Source organism: Symphalangus syndactylus, chromosome 4 (assembly GCF_028878055.3).
Source record: "Symphalangus syndactylus isolate Jambi chromosome 4, NHGRI_mSymSyn1-v2.1_pri, whole genome shotgun sequence".
Classification (NCBI taxonomy): Eukaryota; Metazoa; Chordata; class Mammalia; order Primates; family Hylobatidae; genus Symphalangus; species Symphalangus syndactylus.
Window position 1 is genome coordinate 125,715,008 of NC_072426.2, and position 18,642 is coordinate 125,733,649.

Below are 18,642 nucleotides of genomic sequence, written 5' to 3' on the forward strand. Positions count from 1 at the left end.
CACTGAACATCCACATGCAAATAAATGAATCTAAACAAAGGCCTTACACCTTTTACAAAGTTAACTCAAAATGGATCATAGACATAAATGTAAAGTGCAAAACTATAAAACTCTTAGAAGGTAACATAAGAGAAAACCTAAATGGCCTTGGGTATAGAAATGACTTTTTGCCTGGGGTAGACTGGTATGATCTCAGCTCACTGCATCCTTGATGTCCCAGGCTCAACCAATCCTCCAACCTCAGCCTTTCGGGTTGCTAAGATCACAGGAATGCACCACCATGCCTATCTAATTTTGTGCATTTTTTTTTTTTTTTTAAGGAGGAGGTCTCACTATGTTGCCCAGGCTGATCTCAAACTCCTGGGCTCAAGCGATCCTCCCACCTCAGCCTGCCAAAGTGCTGGGATTATAGGTATGAGCCATGGCACCCAGCCAGAAATGACATTTTAGATACAACAATACAATACTAACAGCATGATACATGAAAGAAATAATTCATAAGCTGGACTCTACTAAACGAGGAATGTCTGCTCTCTGAAAGACACTGTCAGGAAAATAAGAACACAAGCCACAGACTGGAAGAAAGTATTTACAAAATGCACATGGGATAAACGATTGTTATCCAAAATATACAACAGTAAGAGAACAACCTGACTAAAACATGGACAAAAGATCTGGACAGACACCTCACCAAGGAAGATTTACAAATGGGAAGTAAGCACAGGAAAATACAGTCAACATCATATATCACTAGGGAACTGCAAATTGTAACAAAGAGATACCATATACACCTATTAGAATGGTCAAAATCCAGAACACTGACAACACCATATGCCACGAAGATGTGGAGCCACAGGAACTCTCATTCACTGCTGGTGGGAATGCAAAATGATACAGCCACTTTGGAAGCCATTTGGCAGTTTCTTACAAAATTAAACATACTGTTAACTTACAATCCGGGAATCACACTCCTTGGCATTTACACAAAGGAGTTAAAAACTTAGTCCATGCAAAATCTTGCACACAGATTTTCACAAGCAGCTATATTCATAATTGCCAATATGTGGAAGCAATCAAGATGTCTTTCACTAGGGAAGTGGATAAACTGCAGTATATCCAAACAATGGAATATTATTCAGTGCTAGAAGGAAATGAGCTATCAAGCTATAAATATACATGAAGGAAAAGTCAATGCATGTTATATAAGTGAAAGAGGCCAATCTGAAAGGCTGCATACTGTATAATTCCAACTATATGACGTTCTGGAAAAAGCAAAACTATGGAGACGGTGAAAGGATCAGTGGCGATGAGAGGCTGGGGAAGAAAGGGATTAACAGGCAGAACACAGGACTTCTAAGGTAGTGAAACCATTGTCTATGGTACTACATTGGTAGATACATGTCAATACACATTTGTCCACACCCACAGAGTGCACAACACCAAGAGTGAGACCTTGGTGGAAACTATGGATTCTGGATAATGATATGACAATGTAGATTCACTGACTATAACAAATGTACTACTCTGGTAAGGGGGAAGCTGTACATGTGTGCACTGGGGGCATATGGGAACTCTCTAGGCCTCTCATTCAACTTTGCTGTGAATCTAAAACTACTCTAAAAATTAAAGCTTGTTAATTTAAAAAGACAGAATGGCTAATGCAGGAAGTCTCCAAAAAACATTTCGCAGACCTCAAGGATCAATAATTCAAAAACAAGGTTTCCTTGTAAAGGACGAGTGTATTCTTCTTACCAGATTGGAGGGATAGAAGAAAAAAGATACATATGAAATACTAGGTGAAGGAATGTAGAAATAACTCATGTTAATGGGTCATGTCTCAATGAAGCTGAGGGGAGTGGGGGAAATTCCCTTTGAGGGGCTGAACAAGTCAACTGTTCAAACAGGTTACCAAATAATAATAAGACTATTATTATTATTATAACTGAAAGAATCAGGAATATAAAAGAAGTATACACACTGACTCCAGCTACACAAAATATATATCCATGTGGTCAATGACTGACAAGTATTATGTAAAAATTTACACACTAATTCTTTGTTGACTAATAATTACGTTATCAGGGTACCTGGTAACACAATAAATATTATTAGGCAATAAAATAAGAAATCGGCTTAAATGAGAGGGAGAAAAACAAACTTAATACGATGAGTCACAATAAATATACCACAGTAACAGAGATTTAGTTGAGGCAACATTTGGGGACATGAAAATAAACGTTAGGGCAGTAGCTTTATAGGTTATTTCATCACAGCCCACTCATCCCAAAATTACTAATATTGTTTAACTCAATTTCCAAATGTTAACAAAAGTACAACCTGGACCCAGAATAAGATCTGAGTTCCAATCCCAACTCCACTATTTACCAGCTGACTGATACAAGATTAATTACTTAACCTCTCTTCACATATTTCTCATCTCCATTATGGGGTTAAAGATTGGAAATGACATATTAGGACTGTTAAGATAAATGAGAAAAAATATAAGTATATATACACATTCTGGGAACACATGGAAGGCATTCAGTCTGGAGAAGATCACAGATGAATATGGCAGCAATCTTCTCCTATGAAAAGAGCTGTCACTGCTCTAGGTAGAAGAACAAGGACCAAAGCAAAGTCAGAGATGTCAACATAAAATAAAGAACCCTAACATAAATAACGTCTAAAACTATGAAGATACTTCATATTGCAGTATTCCTTTGTAATGACCTCATTTGTAAGTTCAAGTCTGTTGGTAAAGCCACTGGGCACAGGTTTGGCCTTGGTGATCTCAAAGGTCCACTCCAATTTGGGGTCCATCTTAGGAGACTTAAAATTAGGACTAAAAACCCTTAACATGTTAAATATGTAATTAGTTTGATGAAATGGGGAGTTGGGAATAGGGGAAGGGAGGGAAGGGAAAGCACTGATGATTTCTTCATAAAGCAGTGGCCACTTTAGAATTATGTTTTAAGGCCGGGCATGATGGCTCATGCCTGTAATTCCAGCACTTTGAGAGGCCAAGGCAGGTGGATCACTTGAGGTCAGGAGTTCGAGGCCAGCCTGGCCAACATGGTGAAACCCTGTCTCTACTAAAAATACAAAAATTAGCTGGGCGTGGTGGCAAACACCTGTAATCCCAGTTACTCAGGAGGCTGAGGCAGGAGAATCGCTTGAACCTGGAAGGTGGAGGCTGCAGTGAGCTGAGATTGTACCACTGCACTCCAGCCTGGGCAACACAGACAGACTCCATCTTAAAAAAAGAAAAAAAAAAAAAAAGAATTGTGTTTTAAAACAGTAGTCACCAACCTTTTTGGCACCAGGGACAGGGACAGGTTTCATGAAAGACAATTTTTCCATGGACGGGGGAAGTTGGGGGATGGTTTGGGATGAAACCGTTCCACCTCAGATCATCAGGCATTAGACTCTCGGAAGGAGCATACGACCTAGATCTCTCGCAAGCGCAGTTCACAATAGGGTTCGTGCTCCTATTAGAATCTAATGCCACAGCTGATCTGACAGGAGGCGGAGCACAGGCGGTAATGCTCACTCACCCACCACTCGCCTCCTGCTGTGAGGCCCAGTTCCTAACAGGCCACAGACTGGTACTGGTCCATGGCCTGGGGGTTGGGGACACCGATTTTCAAAAACAGACTCTGAAATTGCTCAGAGAAAGGTTTTTATATGAAAAATATTCATGTTTAGAGAGAGGCAAAAGTGCTATCAAGGCTAAAGAACCCTTCAAAGAAAACAATATTAAATAAATATCTTCAAAACAAGAAAAGATACTACTATGCTATTACTCTTCTAATAATGTGTTAAGTTGATCTTAGAAAATTGCCAGGGTAACACCTGAGCCCTAGAGATGTGAAGAATCAGTTACACTAGGACTTAAAGAGTTCTGTGCTCTTTCCACTATGAAATGGGGAGTTGGGAATAGGGGAAGGTTTCCACTATATTCAGCTGCATTCTCATGCAGAGATCATGATATAATGACATTTCTTGTGAGGAACATCTTTTTATCCAATCCTCCATTAGGAGCATTACACACCATGTAAGTCATCAAAAAAGACTACATAGAATAATAATTGGTTTCCAGCAGAGAGTTATTTTTCTAATAAAGAGGTATATATGCTTGTTATAACAAAATGGAGAAATTATAAAATGTATTTAAGAAAAAGTAACCTTTTATTCAACCACATTCAGAGATAATTCCTAACATTTGGTACAATTTCTTCTGCTCTTTTTCTTTGCATATGTATATATGTGTGTATATATACACACACACATATATACAAAAATGTATGTTTGCTTCATAATTAAGATCACACTGTATACAGTTTTGAATCCTATATTTTAAATAAAATATTTTTAAGCATTTCCTGTTATTAAATATTCTTTCAAACGTGATGTTTAACGGCTGTATGAATTGCCTTCAACTGATTTCTGCATGTTAGCAAAATGATTCCTAAAGTGGGATTTTTAACTTCTCCTCAGGGCAGTCTCAATGTAACGATCTGTACATATACTGAATACCTGAGTCTTAAACTCAATTTTAATGATGTGCCCATTTACAATTTCTAGTCTAGCTTAGGTATAGCTTAAGAGCTATATGAGGCTGGGGCATGGTGGCTCATATCTATAATCCCAGCACTTTGGGAGGCCCAGGCACGAAGATCACTAGAGCCCAGGAGTTTGAGACCAGGGTGGGCAACACAGTAAGACCTTGTCTCTACAGATAATTCAAAAATTAGCCAAGCGTGGTGGTGCCACGGGTGGTCCCAGTTACTCGGGAGGCTGAGGTGGGAGAATTGCTTAAGCCTGGGAGGTGGAGGTTGCAGTGAGCCATGATTATGCCACTGCACTCCATCCAGCCTGGGCAACAAAGCAAGACCTTGTCTTAAAAAAAAAAAAAAAAGAGGTGAAATGACAACTGTTCACATTACAGTTTGCCAGTCTTCAATTCTCAACCTGAATTAGGAATGAAAACAAATTTACCAAATTTCTACTGCTCAAAAAAGTGAAGAATTATATGTTAACTTAAGACAAAGCTTACCAAAAATGTCACCAGGTAATACCAAATGAACTGCACCATGAAGAGAAGCAAGAACAGGTTCAAAGGAATTAGATTTTCTAAATCTAGGAAGGTATTAAGATAGGAGATTTGGACTTTGATTTGAAGGATCTGGCTGATGGGAAGGAGTACCATTCAAAACAAGTAGAGAGGAAAGGAGATGAAACCAGGTAGAAACTATGGTAAGATATTGGAAGACTTCAAACATTCTCATTTAGGTTTGGCTTTATCAGTGGGAAATGGGGCACCAGTTATCTGTATTGAGGTTATTATCTATACAGAGCTAAAAATTCATTTTTAAAAACTCATCCAATTATTCATACTGCCAACTCATTGTCAAGGACGTGGCATTATAGCCTGATGCAAACAGAAGCCCAAGCAAAAATGCTCTTAACGTTTTTAAACACTGACCGTCCAATTTTTATCTTACAAATGCCTGGCGGGTAAGAAAAAGAGAGACTAAGTGATCAAGTCTGTTAAATTATTCAGCAGGCCCAGACTCAGATGATAAGAAAAAGTCAAGCCACTTTTCTATCCACTGACCAGAAGACGGGACTATTGAGAGGGAAAAGAACACCTGGGGAGGAAAATAAAAACTTGGTTTGGGGAAAGAAACAGTAGTTTTAGTTTTCAGTGGACCACTCAGATGATGATGCCCAACAGACAGCTAGAAATGCAAAACTGTGGCTAGGGTGAATGATCGGAGCTTGAGAAATAATTTTGGAGTTAACTACCAAAGTGAAAACAATATTCATCATGATATATTCCTATATCCCTTTTCTTCATACTGTCTTCCCTACCACCAACAAAAACAACATTAAAAATGGATCAGATCATTATAATACACACATGAAACAATTTTCTTTGGAAGCATTTTGAAGATAACTATTTGTGATATTTGTGTATACTTCAGTGAAGTTTATCATCTGTATAAAGAACTAATCAATGGAATGCTATAAAACAATTTTAAAATGGCCCATTTGGTGTGAAGATTATTCTTTAGTCTACAATGAAACCCCATAATTAAAACACTTTTTGAGCTGGGCACGGTGGTCCATGCCTGTAGTCCCGGCTATACAGGAGGATCTCTTATGCCCAGGGGTTCAAGGTCAGCCTGGGCAACACAGCAAGGCCCTATCTCTTAAATAATTAATAATAGTAACTGTCATTACCTGCAGTGAATGAGATACAGTTTATCACTAACATTTAGAGCTATTATGGTTTAAAATAATATTAACAAATACATTTAAAACTATATTAACAAGCATTAATTAGAAATTAACCATGACGTAAAATTCATTTTGGCATCCATATGGAAGATTCATTAAAGCATTTAAAAATACAGAAGCTTTTTTAGTTAAAGAAAGTCTAGAGAAATTGACTTAAATTCTAATGAAAGGAAAGGGTACATATTTTATCAACTAGGGAGATCTGTGGGTAGCACCAGCTTCAAAATTTATGTCTATTTTTATTGAAGATGGGCCTAGCTTATTATAGTATTCTTCTAATCCTCCTGTGTACCTTTTTAAAAGAATTTATTTCTCTACTTTTTACACTAGAGGGTAATATGATGACTGAATGCTGAAGGTCATATAACATATATATAGAGATTGACAACCGCTGTGGGGAATGAAGTGTATTTCGTGGGATTTGGGGAAAGGCACAGGAGACAGAAAAAATGAGGTCACAAGGCCTATATCTGTAAAATATCTGAGTGTCCCAGGCACTATGCTACTTGTTTTACATAAATTATTTCACTTAATCCTTACAAAACCCTTGAGAGGTAGGCATTAGTCTTTATTTTACAGATAAAGTAATAGGTTCACTGAGATTATATACACATGGTTATATAGTAAGTGGCATAATCAGAATTCAAACTCAGATGTGAAAAGTTCTTATCACTCTAATATGTTAGGGGAAAACCCATCTCACCCCTTGTCCCCATTTCTCCCATTTCCATTATACTCCCCATATGTTTAAAATTGGGCTAAACTAGGCTGAGTCAATGTTTCATTTTTCCTCCTTCACAAAGGTAGGGGATGTGGCTATTCACTGGGCCATGTTTACTAGTGGATGTTGTTCAAGATGACTGCCTTAAATAGCATTTTTTGCTCTCTGGACATGTCTATACCAAACAGAATTTGAACTTAAGTTATTTGTCTTGCAGGTAGACTAGACCAGGGACTTTCTGAAGAAGCTATCATTCTCTAGAACTCTACAAGAGTGTAACTTAGAGCCCTGTTATATTTCCAATGTCAGCCACATTATCCTACAAAGCTGCTCAGCAGCTCTGGTCCTAGGAGGTGGTTGGAGAATGGCAGACCAGATACCCTGATTGGTTAATGATCCTATTAACTGATTCCTCTATTGTTCAGAACTTATAGACAAGAAAGGGTCTTACGCCTCTAAACTCCAATACACTAGATGCTTCTCCACACCTCCCCCGACCCTCTATTTATTTATTCTGAAACAGGGTCTTGCTCTGTAGCCCAGATCACTGCAGCCTCAACCTCCTGGGCCCAAATGATCCTCCAACCTCAGCCCCCAAAGTAGCTGGAACCACAGGCGCATGCCATCACACTCAGCGAATTTTTGTATTTTTTGTAGAGACAGGGTTTTGCCATGTTGCCCAGGCTGGTCTCAAGCAATCTGCCCACCTCAGCCTCCCAAAGTGCTGGGATCACAGGTGTGAGCCAGTGATAACCACACCCGGCTATCTTTTATATATATGTATTTTCTGATAAACATTTATTTCTTATTTGAGGCAAATGGATAAAAACGGTTTAATTACTAGGAGGAATCTAACAATCAAGATGGGAAAAAAAAGACTAATTTGAGGTAAGGAAGTTATGTGAGAAGAGAACAGGTGGAAGCCACTAAGATAAACATGGAAGCATCAGAAATTAGTGCTCAAACACACTTCTCTTCATCAAAAGATCAGGATACCAGATCTGGCCTAATAATCATCTCATTTGTTTTTCGTGTCAGTAGAAAATTAGTTGATACTCTGCATAAAATATGTCAAAGATTCTTCAATATGAGCTGGGCATCTCTTCAGAAAACAAGTTTTTTTAAAAAATATGATAAGGATGTTGACAAAGGGGGTTAAAACTGAAGAGACAGTCATTTATATCTAGAGAAGCAAGCTGACTCTAGAATTTACAGGCTAGTCAAATTTAGAGGAATAGCCAGGACACAACCTCTGCTTTAAAAGCATGTTTTATGGATTTGAGAGAGTATGATCTCTATCAAATTTTTTAACAGTGTCATTTGTTCCTGATTACTTTAGCCTTGAGCTGTAAAATCTTCAATAATGTTTTGTTATGTGCCACAAAGAAAAGTAGTTAACTGAGCTCTCTGTCCTTTCTATAGGGTAGCTCTGATCACTTCGAATGGGACACAGTATTAGAAAATCATCACACGCCAGAGTCTTTTTGACTATGTTGGAAATCTTGTTCAGTGATGTTTGTCAAATTCTACCATAGGGGGCAGCATAGCACGTGGAAAGAGAAAGGGGTTTTTTGCAATTAGGCAAATCAGGATTAAAATCTCTCATCACTTAGTGTAATCTGGGGTGGATCGTTCGGCCTCTCTGTAACTTTTGTTTATGTATCTGTCATAGGATCTTTCAAACAGTGTGAGCTTAATAAATAGCAATTCTTGACTACCACTTCCCTTGACTTTTAACATTAAGACAATATGGAATTTTTAACATATATTGCTTGCCATAAGGCTCCCAAAAAAACAAATCTTTAGTGACAAGGGGGGAAAAAACTGTCCTCAGAGTTTTGACAGTTTTCAAAATGCTTTCAAAGAATAAAGCAACGCAAGAAAGAATTAAAAATCTTTTTTTCTCATTAATATCATATTTGCTTATGCAGCATATGTAGGGATGATGGATAAAATTCAGTCTAGCTGTCCACAGGGTTTATGAGAATGCCAAAAAATAAAACTTGAAAGGTATCCTAAGTAAAATTTGTAGAAAGCTAATCCTATGTTAACATTTAAAAATGGGATTTCATTTCTTATGTCTCTACTCTCAAAAGTCAAAGTTTAAGACTTGAATGAAACTATGGTCTAGGGTAACATCTGTAGAAGTGTCTTAACTTTATAATGATCAAGAATTTAAAGCTCTTCCAAAATAAAGTACTTGAACTACTGAGAGCTTCTATTTATTGTATTAAAACATGTATACACGGAGAATACTGACATTTTCTTTTTAGATGAAGCAGTACTAAGTGACTTTTTTTAATGCTGTTGAAAGTGCTCTGGGAATACTCTGGCAGAAGGGTTTCAGGAATGGACAAAAAGGAAAACATTCAGAAAAATTTCAGACTGAAATCTTACTTGTAGAAGGGTATCACTGTCCTGGCAATCAAATAACTTTGTATTCTTCATGCCATACTTGTGAAGGCAGATCATCTCATGATCAACAATATATCAAAAAGTATACATACACACTTATATAATAAATGCATATACACATCTATACTGTACATGTGTATATATATAAATGCATACACACATCTATCCACGCTATGGTTAGAGCCCAGTCCATTCTTGTTATCTTATATATACAGGACAATAATTGTTATTTATGATTCAGAATCACTAGAAAAAAACTAACAAATTCAGTATACTTCGTTTTTAAAGAGGTAATCGTCATACACAAAATTTTACATCTTGAAGGTAAAGAAAAGATAAAGCACCTGTCAAACTTGTGAACTGGAAGGTTTCCTACAGAATATAAGGATGACTTTTCCTTTTGGAAAAAGATAATGTTTTGTCTAACTAGCTTTTTTTGCTTTTAATTTAAAGTGTAGCAGAAATCAGCAATAACTCCGCATTGTTCCACAAGGCTTAGTTTTGATTGAATCTCTTTCTGAAATAAGTTAGTGCAACTGGACCTTAAGTATTAAACCCCTATTCCTCTAACTGAACCCTCAGGAAAAAAAGAGATGTTAAAACTCCCTTTTGATAGAGTAAGCTTGAAGAAGAGGATCAAGACTGGGGGATAGAAGGGAGGAATGACACTATAAAAGGTCTGAGCCTTAACAAAGCGGTGCTATAGTTGTTAGCAGTAAAGCCATCTGGCTAAGATCCAAAGCTACTGCTTCAACATCTTGAGACAGGGATGGTACAACGGATGAAAAATCACTACTTGATGTCACATCCTTCTTAGATCATGCCAGCTAAATAAAATCTGACTTGCAGACAGGCTAGGTAAATTACGGCCAAATACATTTTAGAAAGTTAAGGTTTTACAAGCAGATGTAAAACATGATTTAGCATTTCAAATATTATTAATCCAAGTGTGTAAGATACTTCATTCCAAGTCAAGTTAGGTTAAACGATATGATGTTAAATCAGTTTGTATATTGTTTATGGCCTAAAATCACTGTAAAATGTAAGAAATAAGCAAGTAGGAGTAAGAGGATGAACTGCCACAGACATTATTTTAATGTCTATAAAACACGTAAGCTATTATTCAAGTTAAAATGTTCCTTTCCAAAATATAGTTTAACTGGTTAAGTCTACTCTACATGAATATTCATTATTTCTAATTCTCAAATGATAAATAACTAGAACTAATTTGAGGCAACTTTTGAGTAATTTATGCCTTAGAGTGACACTTGTAAATAGACAGCCCACTCCAGCAGCTGCATTTTGTAAATAACAAGTTTCTTCATTACTTGATTTACACAAATCATGTTTTACCCGAAACCTCTACACCCCACACAAGCTACTAATCCCTGCCCGGGACGCAAGGTTTAGACGAACATTTGATGTTAATAATTTTTCATAGTAATAGGCTGAATTACTTTCCCTCCATTTGTACTCAGATTGTCCCATTATCAGTATTTCTACTTGTAATACTTTTCATTACCTTCTGTAAGACAAAAAACTAGTTCGTTTTATTATTACATATCTTAAGATTAATTTTTAGTAATACAAAGACTGTGAGGAAAGTTTCATTACAATTAAAATAGGTATGTAAAGTTTCTCAGGTTAACAATATATTGAATATACTCACTTTTGTTGTTTTTGTATAGAATGGGGAGGAGAGTTGGTGAACGGGCAGGTCCACAATACTACTGGAGTTTGTGACACTGTTAGTATGTGTATGTTCATCTTCTCTGCTACTATCATCAGACTGATCAAAATCATCACTCTCCTGGTCCATCTCCTCCTCCTCCTCATCCTCCTCATCTTGTTCACCAGCATGTTCTTCATCTTCCTCTTGTTCTTCTTGGTTTCCTGAGGAGTCCTCATCTACCGAAATAAATCTATTATTGTTTTCTTCCAATTGTCCTTGCTGGGAATCATTTTGGCCTCCAGGTCTAGGTTCTACTCCAACAACTTCACCATTCCTTGCAGTGTGCTCCTCCTCTTGTTGTCTGAGTTGCTGCTGCTGTTCCTCCTCTACCACACGATTCATCTGTTCTTCATCTACCTGGCTTGAGGAAGGGTTACCTCTCAGAGAGCCTCCAGTTCGTCGTCTTTTGCTGCCCACAGAGAGCAGTTCCTGATTCATTTCCAAAAGCCAGCTTGCTACTTCTTGGACCTTGGCTAGACTATCAGAAGATGCAAAGGTTTTCACATTCTGCAGGGGAAAATAGGAGAAAAAACAAGATTTGTACAATCTATATTATGTTCTACTTTCATGTTATTTGTCTACATTCTAAATATCATTAATGATTGCAAAAAAGTATTGATGCCACCAAGGCATTAAAATATTCTTTAGTAAACAATATAGAACATTTCAATTTTAAAAGTTATAACACTTTATAAAGACATGCACAAAAACCGAAGTAAACATTAATCCCTTTTAATAATTTTTAGCATGAAGATTTATAGTTTAATTCCTTTGACCAACAAAACATAATATTTCAAGCAAATAAAACAATTTCAATTTTACATCAGTAGTTCATAGACTATATCCTATATAAAACTTCCACAAAATTTTAAGAAGTGTATCAAAAAAAATTTTCAGTGTTCAGTTAAATTTCGGAAATACTGAGGTAAATCAGATTAAAAGGCTTTTTACCCTGGGTATTTCCCAAACTTTTCTGATCACAGAATCTTGCCTTCAGACACAGTTTTCTAGCAGGTAAAAATTATAATCATTATTATTTTAATTTTTTTACAAATGACTGGACAGAAAATAAACAAAAAATTTATTTAAAAAAAAAGTTCGTAAGTTCATACCCTCTGACCCAGTAACTCCACTTCTGGCAATCTATCCTAAGGAAGTAATCCTAAAACAGAAAAAAAAAATTATACAGAGGATGCTCACTGCAGTTTATCCACAAAAGCAAAAAATAAAGATAAAAATAAATGTAAATAAAAATAAAAATAAAAATCCAGATGTTCAATATAAAGGAATCTATGAGATGGGATATATATGGTGTAATCCCTAAACATGATGTTCATAAAATATTTTTAAAAACATAGATGTTATAATATATTATGCTAAGGGGAAAATGCTGGAAATTATGATTATAGTATGATTTTTAAACTGTATGAAGACCAGAAGACAACATTTCAAAATAAACTGCATCTTAGGCAGTGGTATTACTGATACTTTAAACATTTCTTTTTATCATATTTCTCAATTTATATCAAGCATGTTTACCTTTATGTTTTTTAACCTAGGCTCTAGAATTTTATCTGATACAGCATCTTTTCATGATATTCATTCTTACATTTTATCCTTTGCTGGTATCTATATGGACATCTTTGAAGTCAGATAAAATAATGCCAACATATTGTGCACACACAAGAAATTATGCACCCGTGATCTAAAACTTGAAACTGCTAACAAATGAAGTATTGTCAATTCTAGTCTTTTTCAGAGAAAACCTTTAGTATGATTTACAACAGTGTATCATAAAACACAAACTTCAACAAACAGAAGCCCATATCCTAAAATTTGAGGAAGGTCTTTTATTTCTTCTTACCATAATACAAAATGTCAAGATATATCAAATATTAATATATAACTTATTATTTTATTGGTAACTGACGTGACTCAACTTGAGTTCAGTAAATAAAATCTAATGGCTAATAAACAACATTAAGTTGCATGGTTTTCTTGGCAACTGGACATGATGGGAATAGAAATGATTCAAGGTCAGGAAGAATACTAATAAAAGAAATAAAATTTTAAATTGAAAATGTTCCTCACTTTGCAGGCAAGGTAATCAAGGCTCAAAATGATTTAGTAAATTTCTCAGGATTACTAGCTTCAAGTAAAGCAGGGACAAGAATTTAACACCCAACTGAGTCTTCTTTCATGCACCTTAAAGTAACTACATAAAATCCTGAAAGAATATTATTCTCTAACACTGATACTGCCTTCTTTTCCAAAACTAGAATCACTACAATACTCAAAGATTATTACTCTAAAACAAATTATTTGCTGAGCATTCAATATGCTTCCTGTACATGTCAATTTTCTGGAGGATAATGTTTAGAATAGTGTCTCTTTCAAGTTAACCAATGACATTTCATCTTTTTTGACCAGAACCCACAGTAAAATTATGTTTAACATCACAACTCTGCATGCATGCAATTAAACATATTAAAACAATGGTTTCAGAGAAAGGGAATTATGAAACATTTCTGCTATCTAAAGTCCCTATAAATCACCACCGTTAATCAAATACAGTTGATTCGCATTCACAGTAATTGTGTTCTATAAAATTGCTGCAACCACTGAATTAACAAATACTGAGCCATTGCTCCTAGGGGAAATATGATTCTCACAAGCCTCTGGTCATAACATTGTTGCCAACTGATCAATGCATAACGTTTTTTATGCGTGTTTCTGTCTAAATATATCTTTAATATAGATTGATTCATTAGCATTGAACTCATGGTCAACAGCATTATAACTAATGCCTGAATTAAGTTTATTTAATACACATTAGTTTACCTTTAAGGCAAATTATAGCTTTCCCCCACTTCGGAACATTAAACAGAACCTCAGGACTATGTTTGGGGGCCATTCTAAACTGCACAATCACTAACAAAAAGCACCAAAATGAGGAAAATGCTTTTTCCTCATGGACCATGAAAATGACACTTGTTTATGGTATGAGAGCTGCAATAAGAAGGCAGAGCATCACCCTGTAGATCTCAACTGGAAATAGGTTTGTCAGGTGGCTCAAACTTTGTGACACTCTGCACAGTACATGTCCACAAATGACTATGAAAGTATCATTCGTGGCTGTGAAAGTGGCTGTGTTGTTACAGTTCTGCTAACCTAACAAAGGATAAATGATCAGGGAAATTAAAAGCTCCATTATAGATATTAATCTATAAATGTTTCAAATAAATTGAAAGCTCAGATAGCTCAGATAAAATAAAGTTGGACTTTGCATAAAATAATGGCTGGGGAAAAGAACATTACTTTTCCTTTTTTTAAGTGTGGGGAACAACATTCTTCTGGCAGTGTCTTTCAAGGCAGTGGAAAGTCCAGAGAGGTCTTGACCAATAGGTACTTTAAAAAGATGCCTACAGTCAGCTCCATTCTGGATGAAAAAGAGGTATAATAATTTTGCTCTTCAAAAAAATTTAAAATAGGTTATTTAGAGAAAGCAGAGCTACTCCATGACTTTCCCCAAGTCCTAGAAAATACAGGGTAACTTTCAGTGACTATGCTTTTTTGATTTAGTGGCATTTCAGGCCTACCTTGGGGAAGGGGGGGTATTTTAGACAACTTTCTCATGAACTTTTTAAACATTTTCTCAATAACCTTGTTTTTCAAAAAGACCTTTGATAATTCAAAACCATTTGAAATGCTTATTCTAGGCTGCTTAAAGGAAAAAAGTGGGCATAGATACAGTTGTTAAATAAATGGAGCTCTGAGAGCCTGTCTTATATTGAACTAGAGTTGCCAGCTTCAAAGGAAAATTCCAAGGCAAATACTAACTTCGAAATCATAGTAGACACTGAGGAATACAGTTTATACCAATAAAACAACAAGTAGTTTAAGCAAATTACTAAAGACTCTGAATCACTAGGCAACATTAACATTTTCAGAATTTACATGGGCAGGTATAATCCATTAGGCTTGGGCTACAAAGTGATTTAAGAAGCTTTAGGACAAAGATAACAAGAAAGTAAACCAACTGTACTGATCATCAGGAAGAATAACTCAAAGCCTAGAATCACTTTCTGCAAGAAGTTTAGGATTTTCACTGAATTCTTAAAAGAGCCAACACCCTCCACTTCATATATGAACTTTCTATATCCCAAATTAATAATTTATTAATTACTATGATTAGGAGTAAGTACCTGAAATGCAGGATGAAATAAGTTTTATCTTATTACTCCACTGCTCAACAGCCACTAAGAGCTTCCCATTTCACTCAGAGTAAAAGCCAATGTCTTTTACGGTTGCCTGTTGGTCCTTCTATCATCTACATACATCCCCACCACTGTGAACTCACTTTGTTCCACCCTTTCTGTCACCGTTCTTTCTTGAGGGGTAAAGTGTGCTGCAACCTCAGAGTCTTTGTGCTAGCTATTCCACTTTTTATTTCTTTTACTTCCTTCATAGAGGACTCTGTTCAAATGTCCCCTATTCAATGATATTTTCTCTAACCACGCAACTTAAAATAATACCCCCCAGCATCACCTTTTCTTTTCCTTTGTCCTGGCTTTACTCATTTCCACAGCACTATATAAAAGCAGAAACAGTACCTACTATTTAGTAAATACCTACCTATCCATCTGTCCATCCGTCAATTTATTTCTGTACTATCTGCCTTCCCACACTAGAATTTAAGTTCTATAAGGAAAAGGGACTTTTGTTTTTCATCACTATTATCTCCAGCACCCACAAAAATGCCTGACCCATAAGGCACTCAAAACATTTGTTTACTGAGTAAATAATTATCAAATCTTTTTAAAGACAATCATGTACTAAGCATGCTCTTCACCAAAGAAGAACTTCAAGCCAGGTCACAAACACAACGTCAATTACTTTAAATACATTTTTTAAAGTTGTACTCTGTATTGAAACTGGTAGGACATATATCCTAATATCTTAACACATATTTGTAAATTGTCTACTAAGTCATAAGAAATCATTTTTCCCTCTGTATCAAATTTCTTGTTATTTTCAGCACAACATGTAAAAAACAACTATGTGACTAAAAAGATCAATACTTCGAAAACAATTATTGTTTCTGAGTATTTCTGGTTCCATATACTCTATACTGCAGCTGAGAAATCACATCTGTAACTTTAAAGATAAAAATCTTTCAGGGACTGCAAAATTTGATGAAAAGCTCCTTGGTAATGTACATTAGCAAAATCAACACAAAACGGGCAATACTGGCAAGTGTCATCGTATATGCAGAAAGTAATTCATAAAGTTTTATGGATGTACACTGAATAATTTAAATCGACTTGGCTAGTCAATCATATATATCTTTACTGGAAAGGATGCAAAAGACTATTCCTCAGTCTATATGACAATATATATTTTTTGTTATTTGAATTATAATATATATTTTGTTTTGGCTAAATTTAATCCCTGTGTGATATGCCACCACCTGTGTGATATGGGCTTACTCCATAATAACTAAATTTTAAACTGGTTGTTACATCTCAAAGACTCTTTTGCCATTTTTGTATCTCTATACTCTGTTGGTCACTAGCTCTCTTTACAACTCTCTCCTGTCCCTTAATTTTAATTGGTACATTCCTCAGTGCATCCCTCAGGCAGCACTGTTACTGTGCTCCATCGCTAGCTCCTCCCTTCTTCGTTGTTTCTTTGAAAGTCAGGGTTTCAACTATCACACAGAAGCTAATGACTCCCCATACTATTGTCTCCAGTCAGACTCCCCTACTGAGCCTATTAATTTCAAGAAGGTGTCCCAAAGTCACATCAAATTCATTATTTTAACATCCAAACTTCTATTTCGCCACAACATGCACACATACGTAAGGCCCAAATTTGTTCTTAGATCCTCCTATTATTTTCTCTATTTCAGTGAATGGAATCATATTCTAGCCAGTTGCAGATGTAAGAAACCCAGATGGCTCTTCTTCCTTCTTTTCCTCAAAAATTTAGTCAAAAAGCTATTAGATGGAGCCAAGCAAGTTAGGTGTGTATGTGGGAGGCAGGTAGTCCAAAATTTTGAAGTCGAAGCAGAATGAAAAGAGCCTTTCTGTAGTGAGGGATCACGGTGGGGAGGAACAGAGGCAGACCAACAAGGGGGCAAGGTGGCAAAGCTTGACTCAAAGAAGCATGAGAAATAATCCATATAGTAAAGAAGCCCCTGTAGGTCAAAGGCAGAAGAGAGTGACAACATCCCTGTGGGTGGGTAACACAGTAAAGAGTGTCCACATGAGGGAAGGATGTCAAAGGCTGAAGGAAAGAGGAGGGTGCAGTGGCCACAGTGGTACCCTACTCAGATATCCCTTCAACCCAACCTGCTATGAGGAACAGAACTGCTTGACAGCCTCCATCTATCGCACCTTGGAATCCATGGCAACCACCCCTGGCCTTGCTGCCTCTGGGCTTCTCCCAGCAAGCTACCAAGCAGGGTAGAAGTACTAGAATGGGGATTACTCCAAAAGACAATGTAGGAGGGTAGTAGGGTAGGGTGGGAGATTCCCTGCGCATCAAATCTTGTCTTGACATCTGTGTCTCAGAAGACCCAAACTAACACAAAAAACATCTGTGTTAAGAGTACTGATATCAAAAGCTCTTGGGGCAAAATGTTTTAACATCTGAAAGATGTTATAAAATGGTTAACTTCATTAAACAAAGGTCATTCCACTCATTTAAAGAACAACTCTTACCACATACACACACAAAAAAATCCACTTAGCAGTGGAAAACTTCTCAATAGGGTATTTGAACTGAAATGGGTCCTTTAAAGAAAACAGTAGGCTAGATTCTGTTGAATATTTAAACATTAATGGCTGTAGAAACTAGCCTACATAGTACTTATTTTTCAGTCTCTGTAAGGTGTGAAGAAAATGGTTGGGTTTTCTTTATTTCAAAGGACAACATTCTTGGATTTAAAAGGAAAATGAGCTGTTGAAAAACATGTTACAAAAGAAAATCTTGAAATGTTTCTATTGCTGTTAGGGCTTCAGAGTGAGGAAGGATATCAGCAAGTCTCAAGTCTTGTTGGAAATCACCTGGAGGAGCTGCAGAAAAAAACTGAACACATTTTCCTTCACTTGAACACAAGCGTAGAACTGGAAAAGGGATCCTGTTTTCTGAATGTTTTGACTGTGAAAATTTGACTTGAGAAAAAAGGAAAAAGACCTGCAGTTTTGTCTTACATTAAAGATGAGTTTTACTAATCTTTCCAAGACAAGATATAGATTTCTATGAAGAAAAGATTATCCTGCTACTCACAGAAAAACAGTGAACATTATGCTGCAGCAATTTCTCACACATATGAACAATCTTTTTTTATTCAGCAAACAAGAATAAGCTCAGAAATAGTCTTATTTCAGTTGAAAATGAAATTAACATGATTTGCTTATCTCATGCTTGACCTGGAATTGATATGTGCAGCAAGAAACAAGGACAA

At 36.2% G+C, this 18,642-nt stretch overlaps 1 protein-coding gene across 8 annotated transcripts in view; it reads right to left on the bottom strand.

The window, feature by feature from the left end:
• FBXW7 (F-box and WD repeat domain containing 7) overlaps window positions 1-18,642 on the bottom strand; it is a 216,166-nt gene that overhangs the window by 79,809 nt on the left and 117,715 nt on the right. For 6 of the 8 annotated variants that reach the window (XM_055276130.2, XM_055276129.2, XM_063638275.1 and 3 more), the window contains 2 exons: window positions 12,284-12,333; window positions 11,109-11,678 (listed from right to left, as the gene is read on the bottom strand). In XM_055276130.2, the coding sequence (XP_055132105.1) occupies window positions 11,109-11,609 (501 nt within the window). In that variant the 5' untranslated portion in view covers window positions 11,610-11,678; window positions 12,284-12,333. The remainder of the gene's footprint in view (window positions 1-11,108; window positions 11,679-12,283; window positions 12,334-18,642) is intronic. The other 2 variants (XM_055276133.2, XM_063638276.1) reach the window with 1 other exon arrangement.